This window comes from Zalophus californianus, chromosome 10, assembly GCF_009762305.2.
Source record: "Zalophus californianus isolate mZalCal1 chromosome 10, mZalCal1.pri.v2, whole genome shotgun sequence".
NCBI lineage: Eukaryota > Metazoa > Chordata > Mammalia > Carnivora > Otariidae > Zalophus > Zalophus californianus.
Genome location: NC_045604.1, coordinates 96,291,756 through 96,310,530, shown reverse-complemented (window position 1 = coordinate 96,310,530; position 18,775 = coordinate 96,291,756). Strand labels below are relative to the sequence as shown.

At 59.9% G+C, this 18,775-nt stretch overlaps 3 protein-coding genes across 9 annotated transcripts; 1 reads left to right on the top strand and 2 right to left on the bottom strand.

Annotated features, from left to right (window-relative positions):
* Positions 1-501: 501 nt before the first annotated feature.
* On the bottom strand, positions 502-3,659 carry HIRIP3 (HIRA interacting protein 3). Of its 2 annotated transcripts, none has more exons than XM_027613924.2 (7): positions 3,524-3,659; positions 3,326-3,446; positions 3,112-3,226; positions 1,859-2,871; positions 1,586-1,754; positions 1,404-1,502; positions 502-1,318 (listed from the first exon to the last, which is right to left on the bottom strand). In XM_027613924.2, exons 1-7 carry the CDS (start codon positions 3,586-3,588, stop codon positions 1,155-1,157), a joined length of 1,746 nt encoding a protein of 581 aa, XP_027469725.1. In that variant the 5' UTR covers positions 3,589-3,659; the 3' UTR covers positions 502-1,154. The 2 variants fall into 2 exon arrangements, with proteins under 2 accessions (XP_027469725.1, XP_027469726.1); XM_027613925.2 differs by having other exon boundaries at positions 3,332-3,446.
* A 410-nt stretch (positions 3,660-4,069) lies between these two features.
* On the top strand, positions 4,070-12,749 carry INO80E (INO80 complex subunit E). 4 transcript variants are annotated; one of them, XM_027613932.1, is made up of 8 exons: positions 4,242-4,377; positions 4,534-4,604; positions 4,820-4,872; positions 7,548-7,626; positions 7,732-7,843; positions 8,221-8,337; positions 11,432-11,521; positions 12,101-12,234. In XM_027613932.1, exons 1-7 carry the CDS (start codon positions 4,297-4,299, stop codon positions 11,498-11,500), a joined length of 582 nt encoding a protein of 193 aa, XP_027469733.1. In that variant the 5' UTR covers positions 4,242-4,296; the 3' UTR covers positions 11,501-11,521; positions 12,101-12,234. The 4 variants fall into 4 exon arrangements, with proteins under 4 accessions (XP_027469730.1, XP_027469733.1, XP_027469731.1 ...); XM_027613929.2 differs by lacking the exon at positions 11,432-11,521 and having other exon boundaries at positions 4,070-4,377; positions 12,101-12,745; XM_027613930.2 differs by lacking the exon at positions 11,432-11,521 and having other exon boundaries at positions 8,272-8,337; positions 12,101-12,749.
* A 194-nt stretch (positions 12,750-12,943) lies between these two features.
* On the bottom strand, positions 12,944-18,295 carry DOC2A (double C2 domain alpha). 3 transcript variants are annotated; one of them, XM_027613927.2, is made up of 11 exons: positions 17,804-18,295; positions 16,818-17,095; positions 16,398-16,477; positions 16,121-16,195; positions 15,890-15,999; positions 14,092-14,218; positions 13,926-13,985; positions 13,686-13,849; positions 13,517-13,598; positions 13,343-13,439; positions 12,944-13,241 (listed from the first exon to the last, which is right to left on the bottom strand). In XM_027613927.2, the coding sequence occupies exons 2-11, from the start codon at positions 17,080-17,082 to the stop codon at positions 13,096-13,098; spliced, it is 1,206 nt and encodes a 401-aa protein (XP_027469728.1). In that variant the 5' UTR covers positions 17,083-17,095; positions 17,804-18,295; the 3' UTR covers positions 12,944-13,095. The 3 variants fall into 3 exon arrangements, with proteins under 3 accessions (XP_027469728.1, XP_027469727.1, XP_027469729.1); XM_027613926.2 differs by lacking the exon at positions 17,804-18,295 and adding an exon at positions 17,368-17,590; XM_027613928.2 differs by lacking the exons at positions 16,121-16,195; positions 17,804-18,295 and adding an exon at positions 17,368-17,590.
* Positions 18,296-18,775: the final 480 nt, after the last annotated feature.

Genomic DNA, 18,775 nt, shown 5'->3' with positions numbered 1-18,775 from the left:
GCTTTTAATAAACTGTTGGTTATTCTAACAGACCCCAGGACTCACCCTTTCTGTCCAAGGTGTGTATTAAGGACTGTTTGGCCGGAGGTGATAGTGTGACTTGTATTTAAAAAGGGAATTTATTGGGCTGTGTAACTAAAAATTTCAGTGATTTTAATGACTTTGGGCATGGCTGGATCCAGAGCTTTAAAGGAATTCATCAGTCTTTTGGCCTCTACTTCCCTTTGCTTTGGGCTTCAAAGATTTTCAGAAGGCTCACTTGTACACACAGGCTCCTGGCAGCTCCAAGCCTACATCTTAGCAGCAATCTCAACAGCAGGTATGCCAGCAAAGTCCTAAAGTGACTTCATTGGCTCAGTCTGTAGCCAGAGGCCTGAGGTACTCGGATTGGTCAGGTCTGTGCCCCATACCCACCCCTTCAAGGCGAAAAGAATTGGCCCAAGGACTAAGTGGCTGTTTCTAGAAGGCGAGAAGGAAGACGTAAACACCAGCTGTCGCCAAGTCACTTCATTATGTTTCTCACATTTTTCTTAAAGCCAGTTATTCAGACCCTCCTCCCAGCTAGGCATGTAACACAGCTTAAAAGCAGGATGGTGAGGGCCCTGCTGGTCGGGCTGGAGGAAGCGGGGTAGGAGCCCCACTCTTTTTTGATAGAGCCCGGTGGCAGACTGGATGGCAGGGTCTGGAGGCTGGGACTTCATTTGGAGAACCTGGGGGAAATAAAAGGGAACCAGACTGGGTGGGGACAGTGGCCACTCCTCACCTTCCTGGCCCAAAGTACAGGGAGTGAGGGTGGGGTCGGTTTTCTTTTTCTTAAGTTTTATTTAAGTAATCTCTTCGCCCCAAACTCAGCGACCCCAAGATCAAGAATCACGTACTTCTCCATCTGAGCCCGCCAGGCGCCCCAAGTGGGGACCAGTTTTGATGAGGTGATTCAAACAACTCCTTTATTGAGTCTTAAACGATAAACCCCTGTAAACACCTTAAACTGAGAACATGAGAAATAGGATCCCAACAACGTGTGTCCCTGGGGGTGCAAAGTCTTCTCTGAAGAAAGCTGCTTCTGAAGCTCTGCAGGCACCGACTGGGATGGGGGCTGTGGGTGCTGGATCTGTTTTCTCCAAGTGGAAAGCCTCCTGGGGAAGGGGAGGAGCTCAGTTACTCTCTCCATCACTGCTGATGATGCCGCGCATATGTGACCAGTCTGGGGGTGGGGCACGGGGCTGCTCATCCTCTGAGCCCAAAGTCCGGCGGTATAGCTCCCCCGGGGCGTCCGCTTCTCCTGAAGGGTTCCAAGCTGTGCGTCTGCGTGGCCGGCCTGGATTGAGGGGCAGAAAAAGCAGGAGATCAGTTATCTGAGAAAATCCAAGCCCCGTCTCAGAGAGTGGGAGGAAACCCCTCACCTGAACCACTGATGATGTTGGTAAGGTCCAAGGAGGCCACCTCAGCCGCCTCCTCCCGCTGCTCCTTCAGGGCCCGGCACTTCTCTAAGGAAGGGTTACCTGGGGCAGAAGAGGCTGGTGATGCCCTCTTCCCCAGCCGCCCAGGCCCTCTCCTGCGGCCCCCAGGGCACATCCAGCCTCACCCTTCATGCCCAGGGCTTCCAGCTCTGCCCGGAGGACACTGAGGCGCTCCTTGTGTGAGCGGCAGGGGCCCAGCAGCTTCTTGTAGTTGCGATGGGCACCACAGGCCCGAATGTAACGCTTCAGCCTCATCACAGCTGGGTGGTCCTCACCACGGCGACCAGGGCCAGCCTGGCAAGGAAAGACAGCAGCTGAAGGCCAAACCTTCTGGACTTGAGTCAAGGTCTCCCTCTTCCTTAAAGGTGGCCTCCCACCCCATCGTCCCCCCTCATCACCTTCCTGCCTTTGGGTTCCGGACTGCCATCTGTGGACGAGGAGGAGGAGCTTCGCGTCCTGCCTTTCCTGGAGCTCTTCTTGAAAGAGTGGTTCTCCTTCTCCCCCTTAGGGCTGCCCCCTGCCTCACGGTCACTCACCTCCCTCTCCGAGTCGCTCACCTCCCCACTGATACTGCCCACTCTGGCTGTCTTTCCAGTGCCTTCAGTAGTTGGTTTCACCTCTCCCCAGCTGTCTTCCCCATCCTCGCTGCTTCCACTCTGCCTTTTCCCACCCTTCCACGGGGTCCCGTCCTTCCTCTTCCTCCGCACCAGGGGCTCTTCATCTCCGCCGCTCTTATCACCACTGCCTGCTTTTTCCTTTTCTCCCTCTCTGTCCCCTGACTCTCCCAGCAGTCTTGCTGCCCTGCTTCTCTGCTCACAGCTCCTCTCCTCCCAAGCTGACTTGTTCCCTCCATTGCCCCGGGCTCCAGCTTTCCGATTCTCCCCCTCTTCCTCCCTGCTGTTTTTCTTTTTGGCCAGGGTGTCCTCCTCCTCCTCACTGTCCCTTTCACTTTCCTGGTGGCTTTTAGCTCCTTTCTTTCCCACTGCCTTCTTTCTTGTCCTCTGGATCGGTTCCTCCTCACTGTCCTCACCCTCCTCCCTGGCCTGCTTCCTACGGGCAGTGGTTTGGCCTGGTGCCTGCTTATCCCTTGTCACGGGTTCCTTCCTAACCCTGCCCTTAGACTCCTCCTCCTCTTCCTCCTCTTCCTCACTGCTCTCTTCCTTGGAGACCTTACTTGTTCTGGCAGAGCCCTCTTCCTCTTCCTCACTGCTCTCCTTGGCCGCCAGCTTCTCTAATCCAGTCCTTGCAGTCAGGCCCCTCTGCTGTTCTTCCTCATCATTGCTCTCCTCAACTGCTTTCTCTGAGGCTTGCTTTGGCCTCTCCCCCTCAGCTGGACTGACTTCTACTGTCGCCATCCCATTCTTTGCTTGGGGGCCAAAGCAGTCCGGACTGGAGGCTGCAGAGCTGGGCTCTGGAATGTGGAGAGAAAAGAAGGTCGGGATGGGTTCCTCCTGGCCCTTCTTCCCTCCACTTGGGGTTGGTTGCCTCTGACAGATGGAGGGAAGGGCAACAGGAAACACAGCTATCAGTCAGTCTACCCGGTGCCTGGTTCCTGCCTCACTGGCCTCGTGCCCGCATCTAATGCTTTGGGAGATCATGCACGCGCAGTAAATACTTTTTTGAATGCACCAACTATGCAGAAGCCACTAACCTGACTCCGAATTGAAACGGAACCTTTTCCTCACGGGGCCACTCATGGGGGTGGGAGGCCTCTTTGCCTTCTTGGCAAGATCTAGCCTCTCTTCCCTGGCACCTGCTTCATCCACCTGTGTGCGCGCGAGAGGGCAAAACGTGTACCGAGTTTGCGTTCCCTACCCCCTCCCAGGCCCCTCCTCCTCAGCAACAAACCCCGCCTCGCGCCACACCTGCACCTTCAGCAGCTCCTTCTCCACCAGTCGCTTCAGCGCTTGCTTCTCGTCGGGCTCCAGGTGGTCGCGGCCCGCGTGAGCCAAGAACCTCCGCCGCACGATGGAGTGCGTGAGCGTGCTGCGGAGACATGTGTCAAGACGGAGTCCCCGTCCCGCCCCTGCCCTTTCCAACCCCAACTCCAGCCTCTAGTGCACCTGAGGTCCGGGCGGCCTCGGAAGAAGCTACGGATGAACTCCTGCATCTCGTTCTCCCGCGCCATTTTGCTCCACCTGGGATTGGTGGCTCCCGCCTTTTTTTCTCTTCGGCCTCCGTCACCGCGTTTGACAGGAGCTTGCGCACTCGCCGGGTCGTGGCGCCGTGGGAGGAGGGACCGTTGGGGGTTGGTCGCGGATCGTCTGGACCGAGAACTTTGCCAGACAAAGCTGCCTGCCTCAGGTAGTTGGAGGGGTTCGCGGCTCCTACCTTTTCTTCGCGTCAATCGTTTTTTTAAAAAATTCTCGTTAGAAACCGACTCGACGCCGGCAGCCTTCGGGTAACGTAATCAACCCGCGACACTGCCTCCGTCCGTGGTCACGGGCACTAGCTAGGCCGCAGTGATTTCGAAAGACAGATAAAAAAGGATATCCTCGCCTGAAGACTAGGAATCCCTGGGGGGAAAGTCTTGGGGCTTGCGATTATCCAGAATCCGCAAAGGTACCTCCGGCGTTCGCCATCTTTATGACATCATCGCGTCGCTGCGACGCCATCTTCAGCGTAGCCCCTGAAAGCTACGTTCTTTTCCCGGTGCGCCTAAGAAGGCAACCCTTGCGGTTAAGAGGCTTGGGCGCGGGGTACGCTGGGAGTTGTAGTCCCGGCGGACACAGCCTTACGGAGTCTCCGGAAGCGGAGGCGTGAGAGGCGGGGCTGTGCGCAGGCTCTGGGTAGCGGGACGCCTGACACCTGCGGGGCATTGCTCCTGGGGCGGGTCATGAACGGGCCGGCCGACGGCGAAGTGGACTACAAGAAGAAATACCGGAACCTGAAGCGGAAGCTCAAGTTCCTCATCTACGTGAGTGCTGGGGTGAGAGGTTTGTGGGGGTTGAGGCCTGGCGCTGGTAGGACCTCAGTTTACCCACGTGTAAAGGGAGCGGAGTCAGCTGTCGCCGGGTTCCGGGCCCCTTTACGGATGGCCGTTGGCTCAGCGTCCACCTTGCTTGTGATACAGGAACACGAGTGCTTCCAGGAGGAGCTGAGGAAGGCGCAGAGGAAGTTGCTGAAGGTGTCCCGGGATAAGAGGTGGGACACGGTGGGGGGAAGGGGGAATGTCTGCGGGTGATGTGGCTTCTGTGGATCTCCATTCGGACCCCGTCCTTGGAATTGGGCCACAGATGCATGGCGCCTGGCTTGGGTCTGTTGCGGGGACCCCTTGACCAGCTAGAGGGGACAGGGTCCAGAAGAACGTTGCTGAGATGGGAATAAACACTCTTGTTCTCCCCCACCTCTTCTTTTAGTTTCCTCCTAGACCGACTTCTGCAGTACGAGAACGTGGATGAAGATTCTTCTGGTGAGCAAGGTCATGAAAAATTAGTGGAGGAAGTGGCTCCTGGCACTTCGGCAAGCTTCCTGGGCCCCTCATTATAGGCTGCGGAGGCTGATAAAACCTCCAGTGGTTCTTAAATCTGTTGCTTGCCCTGCACCTCCATTCTTTCACTCGAGTATTTATTGCTTTGCACAGGGGATACAGTGGAATTTGCGTTCTGGCTGGGGGTAACAGGAAAACAAAGAAACTAGGATCTTAGATTTGAAAGGAATAAAATCAGGGTTGCATGGTAGTGATCGGACTAGAGCAGGGGTTGGTAAACGTTTTCTGTAAAGGGCCAGGTAAAACATATTTCAGGCTTTGCGGAACTGTTGCAACTACCCAGTTCTGCTGTTGTAGCGCAAAAGTAGCCACAGGTAATATGTAAATAAGTGAGCATGGATGTGTTTCAATAAAACTTTATTTATGGACACTGAAACTTGAATTTCATGTGATTTTCACATGTCATAAGTGGTATTTTTCCTTTGAGTCCACCCTCGCCCCACATTTAAAAACGTAAAAGCCGTTCTTAGTTTGCAAACGACGCAAAAGCAGATGACAGACAGCGTCAGTAGAGCACTCCGGAAAAGCGTTTCTCGGGAAGGAATGTTTGAGCTGGGACCTAGCTAAGAAGCAGAAACCAATTTTGTGCAGATACAAGTGAGAGATTTCCAGGCAGAGGGAACAGCCAGTGCAGATGCCCTGAGGTGAGAAGGGACCAGAGCAGAAGGGCTGAAGCGGTGTTTCCAAACTTTGCTTTGAGCACTCCTTATCATGTCAGACCAAGGCGCCGCGGACATACTTGCTTATAAGACCACAAGATGAAACAGCGTCAAGGTCATCGTATATAATTTGTTCTGGTGGTTTTTAGACTGGTTTTTTCTTTTTCTTTTTCTTTTTTTTTAAGATTTTATTTATTTATTTGACAGAGAGAGACACAGCGAGAGACAGAGCACAAGCAGGGGGAGTGGGAGAGGGAGAAGCAGGCTTCCCGCCGAGCAGGGAGCCCGATGCGGGGCTTGATCCCAGGACCCTGGGATCATGACTTGAGCCGAAGGCAGACGCTTAACGACTGAGCCACCCCGACGCCCCTAGACTGCTTTTTTCTTTACTGTTTTGTTGTTTGTTTTTTTTTAAACTTAATGCTGGTTGCAAATCACTAAGTTGACTTCATGACCCACTAATAGGGTGAGACCCACAGTTTGAAAAAGTGCTAAGGTGGGCATTTGTGGTCCTATTCCAGCGTGGGGTCCTTATAACCTATGACATATATGATCAGCTTTCCCCATGGTGCTTTTTAAACACTGGTCTGGAGTGGGGTCAGCAGACGACAACCAGCCAGGCTACTTGTTTTCGTAAATAGTGTTTTATTGGAACACACAATGGTCATTCCTTTATGTATGATGGGTTGGTAGGTGATGGATGAGGTCAGAGAAATAGGCAGGAGCCAGCTCATATGGGTCAAGGCAAACCGTTTGGCTTTTCGTCCTGCTGCTCATTGCCTGCCTGTTCCTTCCCTGAGGTCTTCCAGGTAACTTCCTGTTTGAGGGGCACTTCAGGACAGGAGCCATGAGAAAAAACAGTATGTTCATGGTCAGAGTGAGATAAATCTTGAGGAGGGAGAACCAGAGACGTAAGCCGCCACTCGTATCCTGGAAAAGCCCACCGTCTGGTCAGGGAGACACCCACACATGACACATCTTAGCACAACGAGAGGCAAGCCCTGACAAGTGAGAGTGGAGAGTTTTGGGGACAGCCAGCAATTAACTGAGCCTGAGGGATTCTGGAAGACTCAGAGAGGCAGTGTTTAATTTTGCTTCTTAAAGGATCTGAGCAGAGAAACTGGGGACAGCGTACATCCCGGGTATCAGTTATTGTTAAATGAGCTATGGGCCTTCTAAGTAGAAGTGCAGAACTGGGAGATAAATTTCTTTCTAGAGGAAATGATGTGACGGAAGAGTATGGTTCGGTCAGGAGACCAGAAAGGTAGGTTGAGACCAGATTAAGAAGCACTCCAGACGTTCGCAGGCAGGAGGGGATGTCACTAGGAAGGCTGGGATCAGCTTTCCAGATAGATCATTCTGGAGCTGGCGTGGACAGTGGGTAGCAGGAGAGGTGAGATTGCTGAGCCGGTGATTTTGATGTGGCGGTCTGAGGTGGTGGTCGTTGGGGTGGGGGGCAGTGGCTAAAGACAGGGGAGATGTGAAGGGTAGCTTAGCAGGACCCTGGACCTGGGGAGTGGAACAGAGGCAGGAGCTGAAGGCAGCTTAAGAGTGGCAGAAGAGAGTGAATGAGCAGAGATGGGGGGTTCTAGTTCAGCTGCACACTTTACTCTCTCAGCCTCGGTGACCTCATCTGGAAGGAGGACATGATGCCCTCACCTTCCTCCTTGGGTGGTTATGAGTACAGGGAGCGGGGGTGAACTTTTCAGAGCCTAGCATGCAGTTAAGTGCTTGACAGTTGTGTTATGAGGGAGGAGTCCAGGCAGGAAGTCAGTTGTAAAGGACATTTTAGGAAGCTGTGGGCCTCTCCTGAAGAGCGCCTATGTGCCAACTGGGGAGTCAGATTCCCTGGGGCCGTTCCATAGAGTTGAGATTGCACCTCTCTGGGGTAGGCTGGAGCCCCCCACCCTCCCTCTGACCAGTCCTCCCCCCTCACAGACTCAGATGCCACTGCATCTTCAGATAACAGCGAGACAGAGGGAACACCCAAGCTGTCGGACACGCCAGCCCCCAAGAGGTGGGAAGAAGCCATTGTTCTTCTCTGGGGGTGGGGGTGGGTGGGTGGGGGCACCTGGGCCTCCTAGCTGCCTCTGACAACCCCCCCCCCCCGTACTTTCTCCAGGAAGAGAAGCCCTCCGCTGGGGGGCGCCTCCTCCCCCTCCAGCCTCTCCCTGCCTCCTTCAACGGGGTTTCCCCTTCAGGCCTCCACGGCCCCCTCCCCGTACCTGAGCTCGGTGAGTTGTCGTCAAGGGTGGGAAGCGGTAGCTGAGCCGCCTGGGAGTAAGGTGGGCATTGTTGGGCAGACGGGCCTCAGGGGGAGGCCGGCCCAACTCTGGGGACATCTGTCTGGGTGTGGCAGCAGGCGTCCGTTGGAGGGGTGTGAGTCGGGGCTGCCCACTTCTCTCTGGTGTAGGAATGGGGGACAGGCGTGACTGAGGAGAGCAGAGCTCAGGACACAGTCCTGCTGCTGTCCCCTCCCCTTCTGTTCTCAGGAGCCACACTCATCACCACCTCTTGTTTTTCCATTCCTCCTCCTGTTTGCGTTTCTTCCCTCCCCCCCCAACCCCATCCACTCCATTTCCCATCTCCATCCCCTCACTCCTGCCTGCAGCTGGCTTCCCCTCCCTACCCCCCATTCCCTTCTGACTACCTGGCCCTGCAGCTGCCCGAGCCCAGCCCCCTGAGGCCCAAGCGGGAGAAACGGCCCCGCCTGCCCCGGAAACTCAAGGTACCCTGATTGGGGGATGTTAGGGAGGGGCCAGAACGGCAGGAGGACCGCCATCTGAGGGAGGCTCCAGACGGGCTGGGGCCTGTCCAAGAACTTCCAAGGACTGATTTGGGGCTGCTGGGGGCCCAGCCTAGGGCTAGGAGCTGAGGGGTGGGTCAGAGATGTCCTGGCCCACAGGCTTGATGTGGAGAAAAATGAGGGCAGGACCACCCTTGGGGCACGCAAAGCTAAGACTCGGGGGGGCCAGGCTCATTGTTCACAGGTGGCCTGTGATGCCGGGCAGCCCCAGAGGACAGGCAGAGTTGTGGGACCTGGAGTGGAGTCAAGATTCCACCAGTTAAAAACCATGGGACGTAGAACAGGTCTCTTTGGCTGTCTAGGCCTCCTCTTCTGCATCTGTAAGTGAGTGATCAAACCACATGTAGCGAACGAGTGTTTCTGGAGCACCTGCTGTGTACCAGGCACTGTTCTAGGTGCTGCAGATGCAGTAGCGAACAAAACACAAAAATCCCCACCTTCACGAACCTCCCATTCTAGCAAGAGAGGTGGAAAACAGACAAGAAAAGTAGGTGCCAGTGCTGAGAAATGGGGCCAGGTAGAGGGTGGGAAGCCCCAGAGTAGAGAGGGGCCGGTATTTTTGGGTGGGTGGTCTGGGACATTATTTGGTCAGAGGCTTAAAAGAAACGAGAAGCGAGCATGTGACTCTCTGAACAGGTGTTTCAGGGAGAGCAAGCAGTGCAGAGGCCCCCAGGAGTGCGTGTGTCCACCTGTTCACGGACCAGGAAGGAGGCCAGTGTGGTCAGAGGCAAGGGAGGGGTGGGGGGGGGGGTGGTAAGCAGGTGAGAGAAATAACCAGGGGGCAGGATGGTGGAGCGCCCTCTCGGTGTCACAGAGGCTTCGCTTGTACCGTGAATGAAATGGGGAGCCGTTGCAGGAGGTCAGGCAGAGGGGAATCTGCTCTGCTTTATGGAACTCACAGCTGTGTGGAGAACGGACCGGGGAGGCACTAGGTGGGGATGCAAGTGGGGAGACCCCCCCCAAGCAGCCTCCTGCAGTAAAGCAGGTAGAGCGCCAAAAAGTGGCTGATGCATCAGTTTCGAAGATGGAGCCATGGGAAGACCAGCGTGGGCTGTGGGCAAGAGCAGAGCCCAGGGGCGGCTCCAGGATTTGGGGCCTGAGCAACTGAAGAAGAGGGGTAGCCTCCCTCTGAGCCCGGGAGGTCCGGGAGGAGCAGCTGTGGGAGGGAAGACGAGTTGGGACATGCTGAATGCTGTCAGGAAAGGCCAGCGAGATACAGGAGGCCGCAAGCCTGGGGCTCGTGGGGTGCACTGAAGTCCTCAGCTTGGAGGCGGGTGTGATTGTTGGGGGAGAACGTGGCTGGAGAGGAGGGGAGAGAGGCCTGCGCGCTGAGCCCTAGGAGAGAGTAGGGCCCAGGCGGTACAGTGCCCTTCCAGCTCCGAGTCAGAGTGGAACTGGGACTAGATAGGAAGCTTTCACGGCGGGTAGACGGGAGCCAGAGGCAAAATGGGAGGTCACGTTTGGGGTGGTTAGGAGTGCTGGTTCGGGGTTCAAATCCCAGCTCTGCTGCTTAGCCTCCATGTGACCTCGGCCCCCGCACTCTCCTTGGCAGGCTTTTGCTTCTGGCCTGTAGGGCGGGATGGTGCGCAAGGCCAGGGGCGGGGAAGCCTGGAGCCGATGGGTGGAGGCGTGGCACGCGTGTGGCATTGCTGTGTGAGGCTGAGGTGCTGGGTCCTGCCGGAGAGGTGACAGGGAGCTGAGTTGTGGCCATCGAGGAGAGAGGAGGTTGGTTGAGAGAGGGGCCCAGATCAGTTGCTGTGGTGGAGGAGGGGGTAAATCAGGGAAGGCCCTAAAGAAGAGGTAACATCTGAGCCCAGGGGAGGTGAGATTTGGAAATTGCAGGCTCAGCAAGAGTGGAAGGAAGATAGGGACCTGGCAGAAGTGTTGTTTGGGCTGACGCAGGAGAGAGAAGAGAGAAGGACGGCGGACAGAAACATAGGGTGAGGGGGTATCACAGAGGCCTGGGTGCCCAGGGCCAGGAGGTCCTTGTAAAGGGGTGGGGGTCACTGAAGTTTCTGGGTGGCTCAATCTGAGGAGACAAAGGACAGCCGTGAAGACAGGAGCAGGTCAGTTAAGGGCCTGGGCCCCAGTCAGATGGAGTGGATTTGAGTCCTCCACACACTTCCCGTGTGACCTCGGGCGAGTCATTTCACTTTCTGAGCCTCAGCTTTCTTCTCTGTTCGGTGGGGTCAGTGTAGAGTGAAGTAAGTTCAGGAAGAGAAAACACATAGCCCAGTGCCTGGTCCCTAGTAAGCTGTGGCTGAACAGGAGGTGCTTTTGGTCACACAGAGGCCATTGGGGAAGGCCAGGAAGGGGTGGGACGTAGGGACTAAGGTGGAGGTCCAAAGGTGGCAGCCAGAGGAGGGGGGGGGCTGTCCTCATGGAGCTGGGCCTCTTGTCTGTCACCAGTCCTGGCCAAGTCCTGTACCCTGAGGCACTGACCAGGAGGTAAAGGCCCACTCTGGTCCTCCACCACCCCAAGGACAGCAGCGGGGCTGGGGGCTCCTGGAGAGGCAGCTGGTAGGCCATGAGGGCGGAAGGTGTGAAAGTAGGCCCCGGGGGCCACTGTAGAGACACACGTAAGCACTTCCTGCCGCCGCCACCTGGGGCCAAACGGGACCTGCCCAGCGGGGACCCAGAGGGCACCCAGCGGGCACCCAGTGGGCCTGTGCTTCGGAGTCTTCATTTGCGAGTCTCAGATTCCTCCTCTGGCCCGTAACCTTCCCTCCGTTCCGGGGTGGTCGGAATGGGTGTTAATGGCAGTCACCTGGCACGTAGCAGGTGCTCGGTTTGGGCCCACAGAGCTCTCTGGTGGGGGTGGGGGGGGGAGTCCTGGCAGGGGGCGGGGGCTGGAGGGTTGGGCAGGACAGAGGCCACGTCCCAGCCTCGGAGGACAAAGCAAGACTTTTGATGGCTAGAAAAGGATACTTCAGGTGGAGGGGCTGGCCTGTTGTCGGGCGCAGCTTCCCGCCTGTCCCTTGAGTGGGGGAATGACACGCTCAGGTCTGTGTTTTAGAGAGCTCACTCTGGCTGCAGTGTGGAAGAGCTGACTCTGGGAGAGGCTGAAGGCAGGGAGTCCAGTTAGGAGGCTGGTACCGTAGCCCAGGTGAGCTGCGGGGGTCCCCAGACAGAAGAGGTAGAAGCCTCACCCAGCGGGGGGGCGAAAGCCTAGGACAGCGTCCAGCTCACCAGCAAGTCCCGAAGTAGGAGGGAGAGGCCGGTGCCGGTGCCGGCAGCTGTGGTCCGAGGTGCCCAGAGGCGGGCAGGCTGGCACTACGGGCTGGCTCTGACCGCCCTGACCGGCTCTAAGTGCTGTCCTGGGGGCAGCCAAGGGGCCTCCCTGGAGAGGGCGGGGTCCGGCCTTCCCCTCCTGGTTTCCTGGGAGATCCACCACCCCCACCACCCCCACCACCCCCACCACCCCCACCACCCCCCTCATCACCGTCTCCATCACCACCTCTCACCTGCAGCCATTTGTGGGGTGAGATTCAAGGGGCTGAGGTGAGGCAGGCCCCCCCCACCCTGATTCCAGCATTGGCTGGCCCGGCTGTGTCCACTGCCCCCGGCATGAGCCTTTGCCCCCCTTCCCTGTCCCCCAGAACTGCCTTAAGAGGCCCCCGCCAGCCTTCTGGAGGTCCAGTGCCTCCCTGACCAGCCCTCCCTGTGTTTCTTCCCCCTGCTGCAGATGGCGGTGGGCCCCCCCGACTGCCCTGTGGGAGGGCCGCTGACCTTCCCGGGCCGGGGCTCGGGGGCCGGGGTGGGGGCAGCCCTGGCTCCACTGCCTCCACCCAAGATGCCTCCCCCCACGATTCTGAGCGCCGTCCCTCGGCAGATGTTCAGTGATGCGGGCAGCGGGGACGATGCCCTGGACGGGGATGACGACCTGGTGATCGACATCCCGGAGTGACCCCATCTCTGGCTGAGCCCACGCCCTGTGCCTGACGCCAGCACACACGAGCCCCCAGCTTCCGCAGAGACGTTTATTGACGCCCAGTTGCCATGCTGCGGCCACTGACACAATCAGAAGAGGCGTAAACATGCACGGACGTCCCCCGGGAGGTGGGTCCCCACGGGGGGTGGGGGTGGGGGGGAGGGCAGAGGCCCTGCCCTCCCGTCCTGGCCCCATCCAGGGGACAGTTCTTTAAATGAGTGGCCGGGAGCATCTGCCACCTCTGGGAGAGGCAGAGAGCCTGCGGTGGCCCCCGCATTTAAAAGGGCAGCTGTACAGGGCTAGGTTGGTTGGTTGGTTTTTAACGAAGATTCTGTATTAAAGTAGTGGCTCTTTTTTTCGTTTTTGTTTTTTGTCCTTCTCTTTTTTGGAGACATTCTCCTCCTCCGAACCCCCCCCCCCCCCCCCCCGAATCCGACCTCCTCCCTGTGGGCCGAGGGGGACGGGGCAGCCTGGAGGGGCAGGAGAGAGGCGCGGCGGCCCCCTGTGGGCGTTCCCCGGGCCGGGTTTTTGCATATCTGCGTGGGAGCGAGTCAGGCAGGAGGAAGTTTGCATATGTGAATATAGATGTCCACGGCCCCTCACGACAGGACAGACCCACGGTCACGGAGACTCACAAAATAAGACAGGTAGTGGGGGGCGGGGCATCCACCCCGTGTAAACGTGCAACACACTCGTGCGGAGGTTGGGTCCTGGCCCCGCGGGGCCCATGCCGGGCAGCTGCCGCCCGCTCAGGCTGAGGGCAGGGCCCCGGCGGCGGGGGGCAGCTCACTGGTCAAGGTGTGCCAGCGCTCCAGGGCCGCGTCCGGCTGCTGCAGACAGTCACTCCAGTGCTTCCGGGCCTCGCCCCGGGCCCCGGGTCCCAGGGACACGCCACCTGGGAGGCAGCAAGAGGCTGGCACCGTCAGGGCCCATCTCTGCCAGCCTGCCACCCCCGACCCCCCATCATAGGCTCCACCCGGCAGCCTCATCCCTCACCGATGAAGTCGTTGGATTTGCCGATGTCGTAGTCCCACACTGTGACTTCCAGAGTCTTGGTAGCCAGAGCAGAGAGCTCCATCTCGTAGAAGAAGTCCTGGGGCAGGGCAGGCCACAGCTTCCGTGAGGCCCCGGCCCCGGCCCCAGCCTCCACCGCCCCCCCGCCCCGCTTACCTCATTAAATTCCGGATTAAGAGTCTTCTTCTTCACGCACGTTTTATGCTTGGATTTCTTATCCACGTCAGGCCTCAGGTACCTGTAGAGGAGGGGGGGGGCGGTCAGGGACACATCAGGCCGCGGAGGAGGTCAGGCAGGCTCCCAGGGGAAGGAAGGGCGGGCTCACGTCTTGACGTAGGGGTCGGAGTAGCCATTGACATCCATGGCAGCCAGGTGGGCGCAGCGCACAATGCCCACCAGCAGCCCCCGGCGCCGAGAGCTGTAGCTGAGACTCAGCAGGATGCGCCCGCGCTCTTCCAGCAGCCCAGGCCCCTGCTCGGCCTGCTCCAGCTGTGGGGCCGACTCAGGATCAGCCTGCATCCCCGCCACCTCCCACCCAGACGCGGTCCCTGTGAGGTTACCTCACCTCCTTCAGGTAACAGGAGATGCCCCTCAGTGCCGCTGACATGGAGGAGGGTGAAGCCAGCTGAGGGGACGAAGAGAAGGTTCTGGAAACCTGGCCTCCCCAGGGCCGCCGCCCCACCCCGCCCCACCCCCACCCCCCACCCCCACCCCCCAGCCCCTACACAGACCGGGACCTGGCGCTCAAGGCAGATGTTAAAATGTTTCTTCTGTGAAGGCTTGAGGCGGCGGAGGGGTACTCGGATCTCCCCGATGAATTCATTGTGGCTCAGCTTGTCCTCGTCACAGACGGAGATCCTGGCGGGGAACTGCAGGGTCAGGGCCCCCTGGCGTACCTGAGCCTGCTCCAGTGGGGGAGAAAGGTCCTCCAACCGAACGCGGAGCACCCGAGGCCAATCCCAGCTCTGCCCTACTCTACGCCTCGCCTGTCGCACGGGCTGTGCGGCGAGCCCCGGCCCGGCGCGTGAGGAGGATGCCGTGATCGGCCCTGTCCCGCTGCCCCGCCCTCTCCAGCTGCCCCGGCCACCCCTGGGCCGTCGGGACCCAGGCAGCTACTTCAGGAAGCCCCCACGAATCCTGAGGACCGCCACCCTCCACTGCCTCCATTCAGAGCCTGGGGACGGGATCCAACTGAACAATGTGCCCAGAGCAGGCATTGGTGGGTGTGGGTCCCGGACTCCCGTGTGCAAGGGCTGGAAGCGCCTTGAGGAGCCTTGGGCAGTCGGGCGAGGGTCCCGCGCCTCCTCCGGCACTCCTGTCCTCCTTTGCCTGGAGCAGGGCACCAGCCTGGGAGAGACACACAGGAGCCCAGCGATTAAGAAATGACAGCTTATAGGGGTGCCATGGTGGCTCAGTCCATGAAGTGTCTGCCTTCGGCTCAGGTCGTGGTCCCAGGGTCCTGGGATCGAGCCCCGCGTCGGGCTCCCTGCTCCGCGGGAAATCCGCTTCTCCCTCTCCCCCTGCTTGTGTGTACACTCTCTCTCTGACAAAATCTTTAAGAAATGATTGCTTTCAGTTCTGTTCATCCCCTTATGCAGCTCCCTGCGCTTCCTTCTGTCCTGACCCTCCTGAGGAGCTGTCATGGAGGGCTGTTAATTTCCTACCTCTGCCACCTACTAGCTACCTATGTGACCTTGGCCAAGTCACTCCACCTCCCTATGCCTCAATTCCCATCTATAAAACGGAGATATGAGCACCCACCTCCTACAACTATCAGGATCAAGGGAAATAAATGTAAAGGCGCATAACCCAGGGCTGGGCACCAGTGCGCACTCGGCTACTCAGGCCCAATGCGCTCACATCTGAGAGATGGGCCAGCCTTCCAGGTGTCTTGCCTCTGTCCACCCTGCCCCCCCGCCCCGATCCCCAGTCAGCCTCACAGCCAGCAGAATGATCTCCAAAATCCAAGGCTGACCAATCCCCCCCGCCCCGGTGCCAACCCTCCCCCGGCTTCCCCATTGCCAAGAACACAGCTAAAGGCCTCACAAGCCTGGGCTGTGCTGCCCTTCAGTCGGGCCAGGGATTACAGTCCCCACAGCTCCACCTCCTGGGATGATGGAGCAAGTTCCCTGTCCCTGAAGACTTCACTCCTTAGCACGGGATGTTAGGGGGGACACAGGCATGAGAATGGGCAGACCTCTGCTACATAGGTCTGACACGTGGGGGGGGTAGGGTTGGGGAGGGCGCTCGGCAACCAGGGAAAGCTTCCAGGAGGAGGCACGGCGGGGAGCACTTTCCATGGAAGAGACACAACAGGTAAAGGTCAGGAGTCTTGAAGCTGACCAGCAGTAGGAGGAGATATTTGGAGGGCCTGCTGCCGAAGGGGGATGGGGAGCCAGTGATTGTTCTTGAGCATCTGAGAGGGGCTTAATGGGAGGCAGATCAACCAACCAAACAAGGTGGCAATGACAGCTCCCAGAGGAGGTGCTGAGCTGGAATCCTCAGTAACAAGGGGAATGGAGCCCTCACCTGAGCACCTTGTGGGTGATGTCATCATCCGTGATCCCACTGTACGTCAGATCCTCATTCCACACGGGATTCAGCGTGTTCCTCTGAGTCTTAGTTTTTAGCTTATTGGCCTGAGGTGTGGGGAGAAGGTTCCCAGTCCACGTCCCCCAGACCCATGGAGGCTGAAGGCAGGGGAAGGTTGGGGACAGACCCACAAGCCGGCTCAGGCTGGGGGAGGGAAGAGGCCGTTACCTTGCAGGCCCCAGGCAGCAGGTGCAGCTTGACATAGGGGTCAGCCAGGCCATTGAAATCCATGGGCTTGAGGCCCTGCAGGGGAGGGGAGGGGAGGGAAGAGGGCTGCAAGCTCCCAGCCCTGCCTCCCTGCCTCCCTCTGCAGAGTGGATGCTCAGGGTGTGGAGAGTCAAGAAGAAGGGTGCCGGGGGATGGGGGGGGGGAGGAGGAGGGGTCCAACCTGGGGACCTGGAAACAGGCAAACGGGGCCAGGGCTTGGGAGGCAGGGAGTACCCACCTTGGCCCTGAGGATACTGCAGTGCAGAGTGCAGGAGGCCTGGTCGTAGAGAAGGTCAAACTCCAGCATGCCCAGGGCGGCTGGAGAAGAGGAAAGACCAGCGTGAGGCAGTGTGTAAGGAAAGGTGTGTGTGTGAGAGACCCGTGGGCAGGCTGGGGAAGGTGCGCACGCCTGGGCGTCTGGCGGCCTGCGAGGGAGGGTGTGCGCGAGCGTCTGGGTCCCCGGCTGGGCCGCCACTGGGGCTGTGTGGGTGGTTGAGTGTCTCAGCAGAAATATTGAATATTGAGCCTTTCGGAAACTGTAATCTCCACGCTGACTGCAGCCCTGGAGGCAGAACCCGCCTCCCCCAACACGCCCAGCAGGGCCCCAGCCCCTTTCCACAGCCCGGAAGCACCCCCCACCCCCAGCCCCCAGACTCACTGGTATCATCTGAGTCGTAGCTGTCCACCTCCGCTCCGTCCTCGGGCGTGGTGGCCCCAAGGAGGGCTGCAGGGGGGGCCAGGGCCAGGGGTGCCAGGCGGGCAGGGGCCGCCCTGAAATCCCTGCCCCCGCCTTCGGGTCCTGGTCCCGGGCGGGGGAAGTAGTCAGAGATCTGCCGGATGGGCCGGATGGGCCCAGGGCACACGTTGATGGCCATGTGCTCCTGGATGTTGATGGTCATGCGGTCGCCCCTGCGGCCCCTCATGCAGCACCCTGGGCTGCAGGAAGGAGGTCCAAGAGAGAGTGAGCCCCAGGCGGACTCCTCGTACCTGCTGCCTGCTGGCTGAGGGCCAGGCGGCAAGCTCCCCAGTTGGTGGGACCCTCCCTGGCTTCCCTTCCCAGGTGTGGAGGGAGAGGGTGGCCTGGGCCAGCTGGTGGGCAGGCAGGAGGCCTGCGCCCTCCGGACCCCCAGCTTCGCTGCACCGGGGCTGGGCTGCCAGCCCAACTCCCCCAAATAGGTCCTGGCTCCACCTCGGCCATGCCCACATACCTTTGGACAGTTCCTGATGCCATCTTCCCAGCTCCTGCCCCTCATCCTGGGATGCCGTCCGCCCCTGGGCCCTGCCTACCTCTGAAGCAGCCCCGCAGGCCCCCTCCTCTGCCTCTCCTAGGCTCTGTCCATCCCTCTGCACCAGGGGCCTGTCTGGGCCGGGTGTCACCCACCCCTCTGGGCTTTCATGGCCCACTGTCCCTTCATTCAGTCCCAGGATCGGCCTGCCTGCCTGCGTGCCTGGTCCCCCCTACCCTGCAGCCCCCCGCGGGGAAACCCCCCTCCCCCCACCCCCCCCACCCCCGCCTCGGATGCCTCCTCCTGAGACTGGCTCTCCAAGAGGAGCCAGAAATTGCAGCCTCCGGGGAGCTAAGCACGCCGTGGGCTCACAGGCTCTCCCTCACCCTCACGCCCCCGGCGGCCCAGCCCTCTGCACCTGTGTCTGTGCCTCCAACAGGTGCCCAAGCCCTGGGGGGGGCGGCAGGTACAGGCTGGGCGGTGGCGGCCGGCGACTCCCGCGGCGGCCAGCGAGAAGAGCGCGGAGTCCGGCGGTGAGAGCCGAGAGGGAGGGAGGGAGAGCCGGAGAAAGTGCGGGGAGGAGGGGGTGAGCGAGGTGGAGGCGAGGAAGCAGGCGGCGCAGGCGGCGGGGGGCGGGGAGGGGCGGCCGGAGGCTGGGGAGGGGGCGGGACTCTCCCGCCCGCGCCCGCCGGGCACAGACCGGGACGCACGCGAGTGCACAGCACACACACACCACACGCACACACACACACACCCCCACGGGCACTCCCGCGCACACGCCTGCGCCCACGTGCGCACGCTCGCACACACGCACTAACCCCCCGCGGAGAACTTCGCCGGCACACTCTCGCAGACACACGGGCTCCCTGCGCCACCGGGAACCAGCGGCAAGAATTGCCCGGCGTTCCCCAACTCCCCGGCAGACCCCGGGTCCCCGCCCCTGCCCCCGCGCCGAGCCCGCGGCGCCGGCCTCCCCGGCCGTCTCCTAGCTTCCCTCTCAGGTCTGCGGGGTTAGACCACCCGGCTGGTTGCCATGGCGACGCCTGTTCCTCCTCCTCCTCCTCCTCCTCCTCCTCCTCCTCCTCCTTCTCCCCCCCCGCCCCCCGCACATCCTCACGCCCCTCCCCCATGGAGAGAGCGCGGGGGGAGGGAGTAGGCTGGCGGGCCTTCCCCCTCCCCAGATCCGTAGGGGCGGGGCTTAGAGATCCGCAGTGACCCCGGGGGTGGGGGGGGCAGGCGCAGGGGATCTGATCGGCCCGCTCTCGCTGGCCTGGGATCTGGGGGTCTCCGAGCCGGGGGCCCGGGAACCTCACAGTCTGAGGGAGGCGACAGGTCCAAGGCTGTGGCTCCCCCCCCCCCCCACCCCATGCCTCTTCTCTGTAGCTGTTCA

Bases quoted from the DNA above. Each gene is read 5' to 3' on its own strand.
- HIRIP3 (XM_027613924.2), bottom strand. From the start codon at position 3,588: ATGGCGCGGGAGAACGAGATGCAGGAGTTCATCCGTAGCTTCTTCCGA. The intron at 2,872-3,111 runs GTTAGTGGCTTC...TCCACATTCCAG, and splicing joins CCGTTTCAATTCGGAGTCAG to AGCCCAGCTCTGCAGCCTCC. The intron at 1,755-1,858 runs GTGATGAGGGGG...TTTCCTTGCCAG, and splicing joins CGGAACCCAAAGGCAGGAAG to GCTGGCCCTGGTCGCCGTGG.
- INO80E (XM_027613929.2), top strand. From the start codon at position 4,297: ATGAACGGGCCGGCCGACGGCGAAGTGGACTACAAGAAGAAATACCGG. The intron at 4,605-4,819 runs GTGGGACACGGT...CTCTTCTTTTAG, and splicing joins AAGGTGTCCCGGGATAAGAG to TTTCCTCCTAGACCGACTTC. The intron at 8,338-12,100 runs GTACCCTGATTG...CCCCTGCTGCAG, and splicing joins GCCTGCCCCGGAAACTCAAG to ATGGCGGTGGGCCCCCCCGA.
- DOC2A (XM_027613926.2), bottom strand. From the start codon at position 17,390: ATGGCATCAGGAACTGTCCAAAG. The intron at 13,986-14,091 runs GTCTGTGTAGGG...TCGTCCCCTCAG, and splicing joins GCCTTGAGCGCCAGGTCCCG to CTGGCTTCACCCTCCTCCAT. The intron at 13,242-13,342 runs GTGAGGGATGAG...GCTGCCTCCCAG, and splicing joins CAAATCCAACGACTTCATCG to GTGGCGTGTCCCTGGGACCC.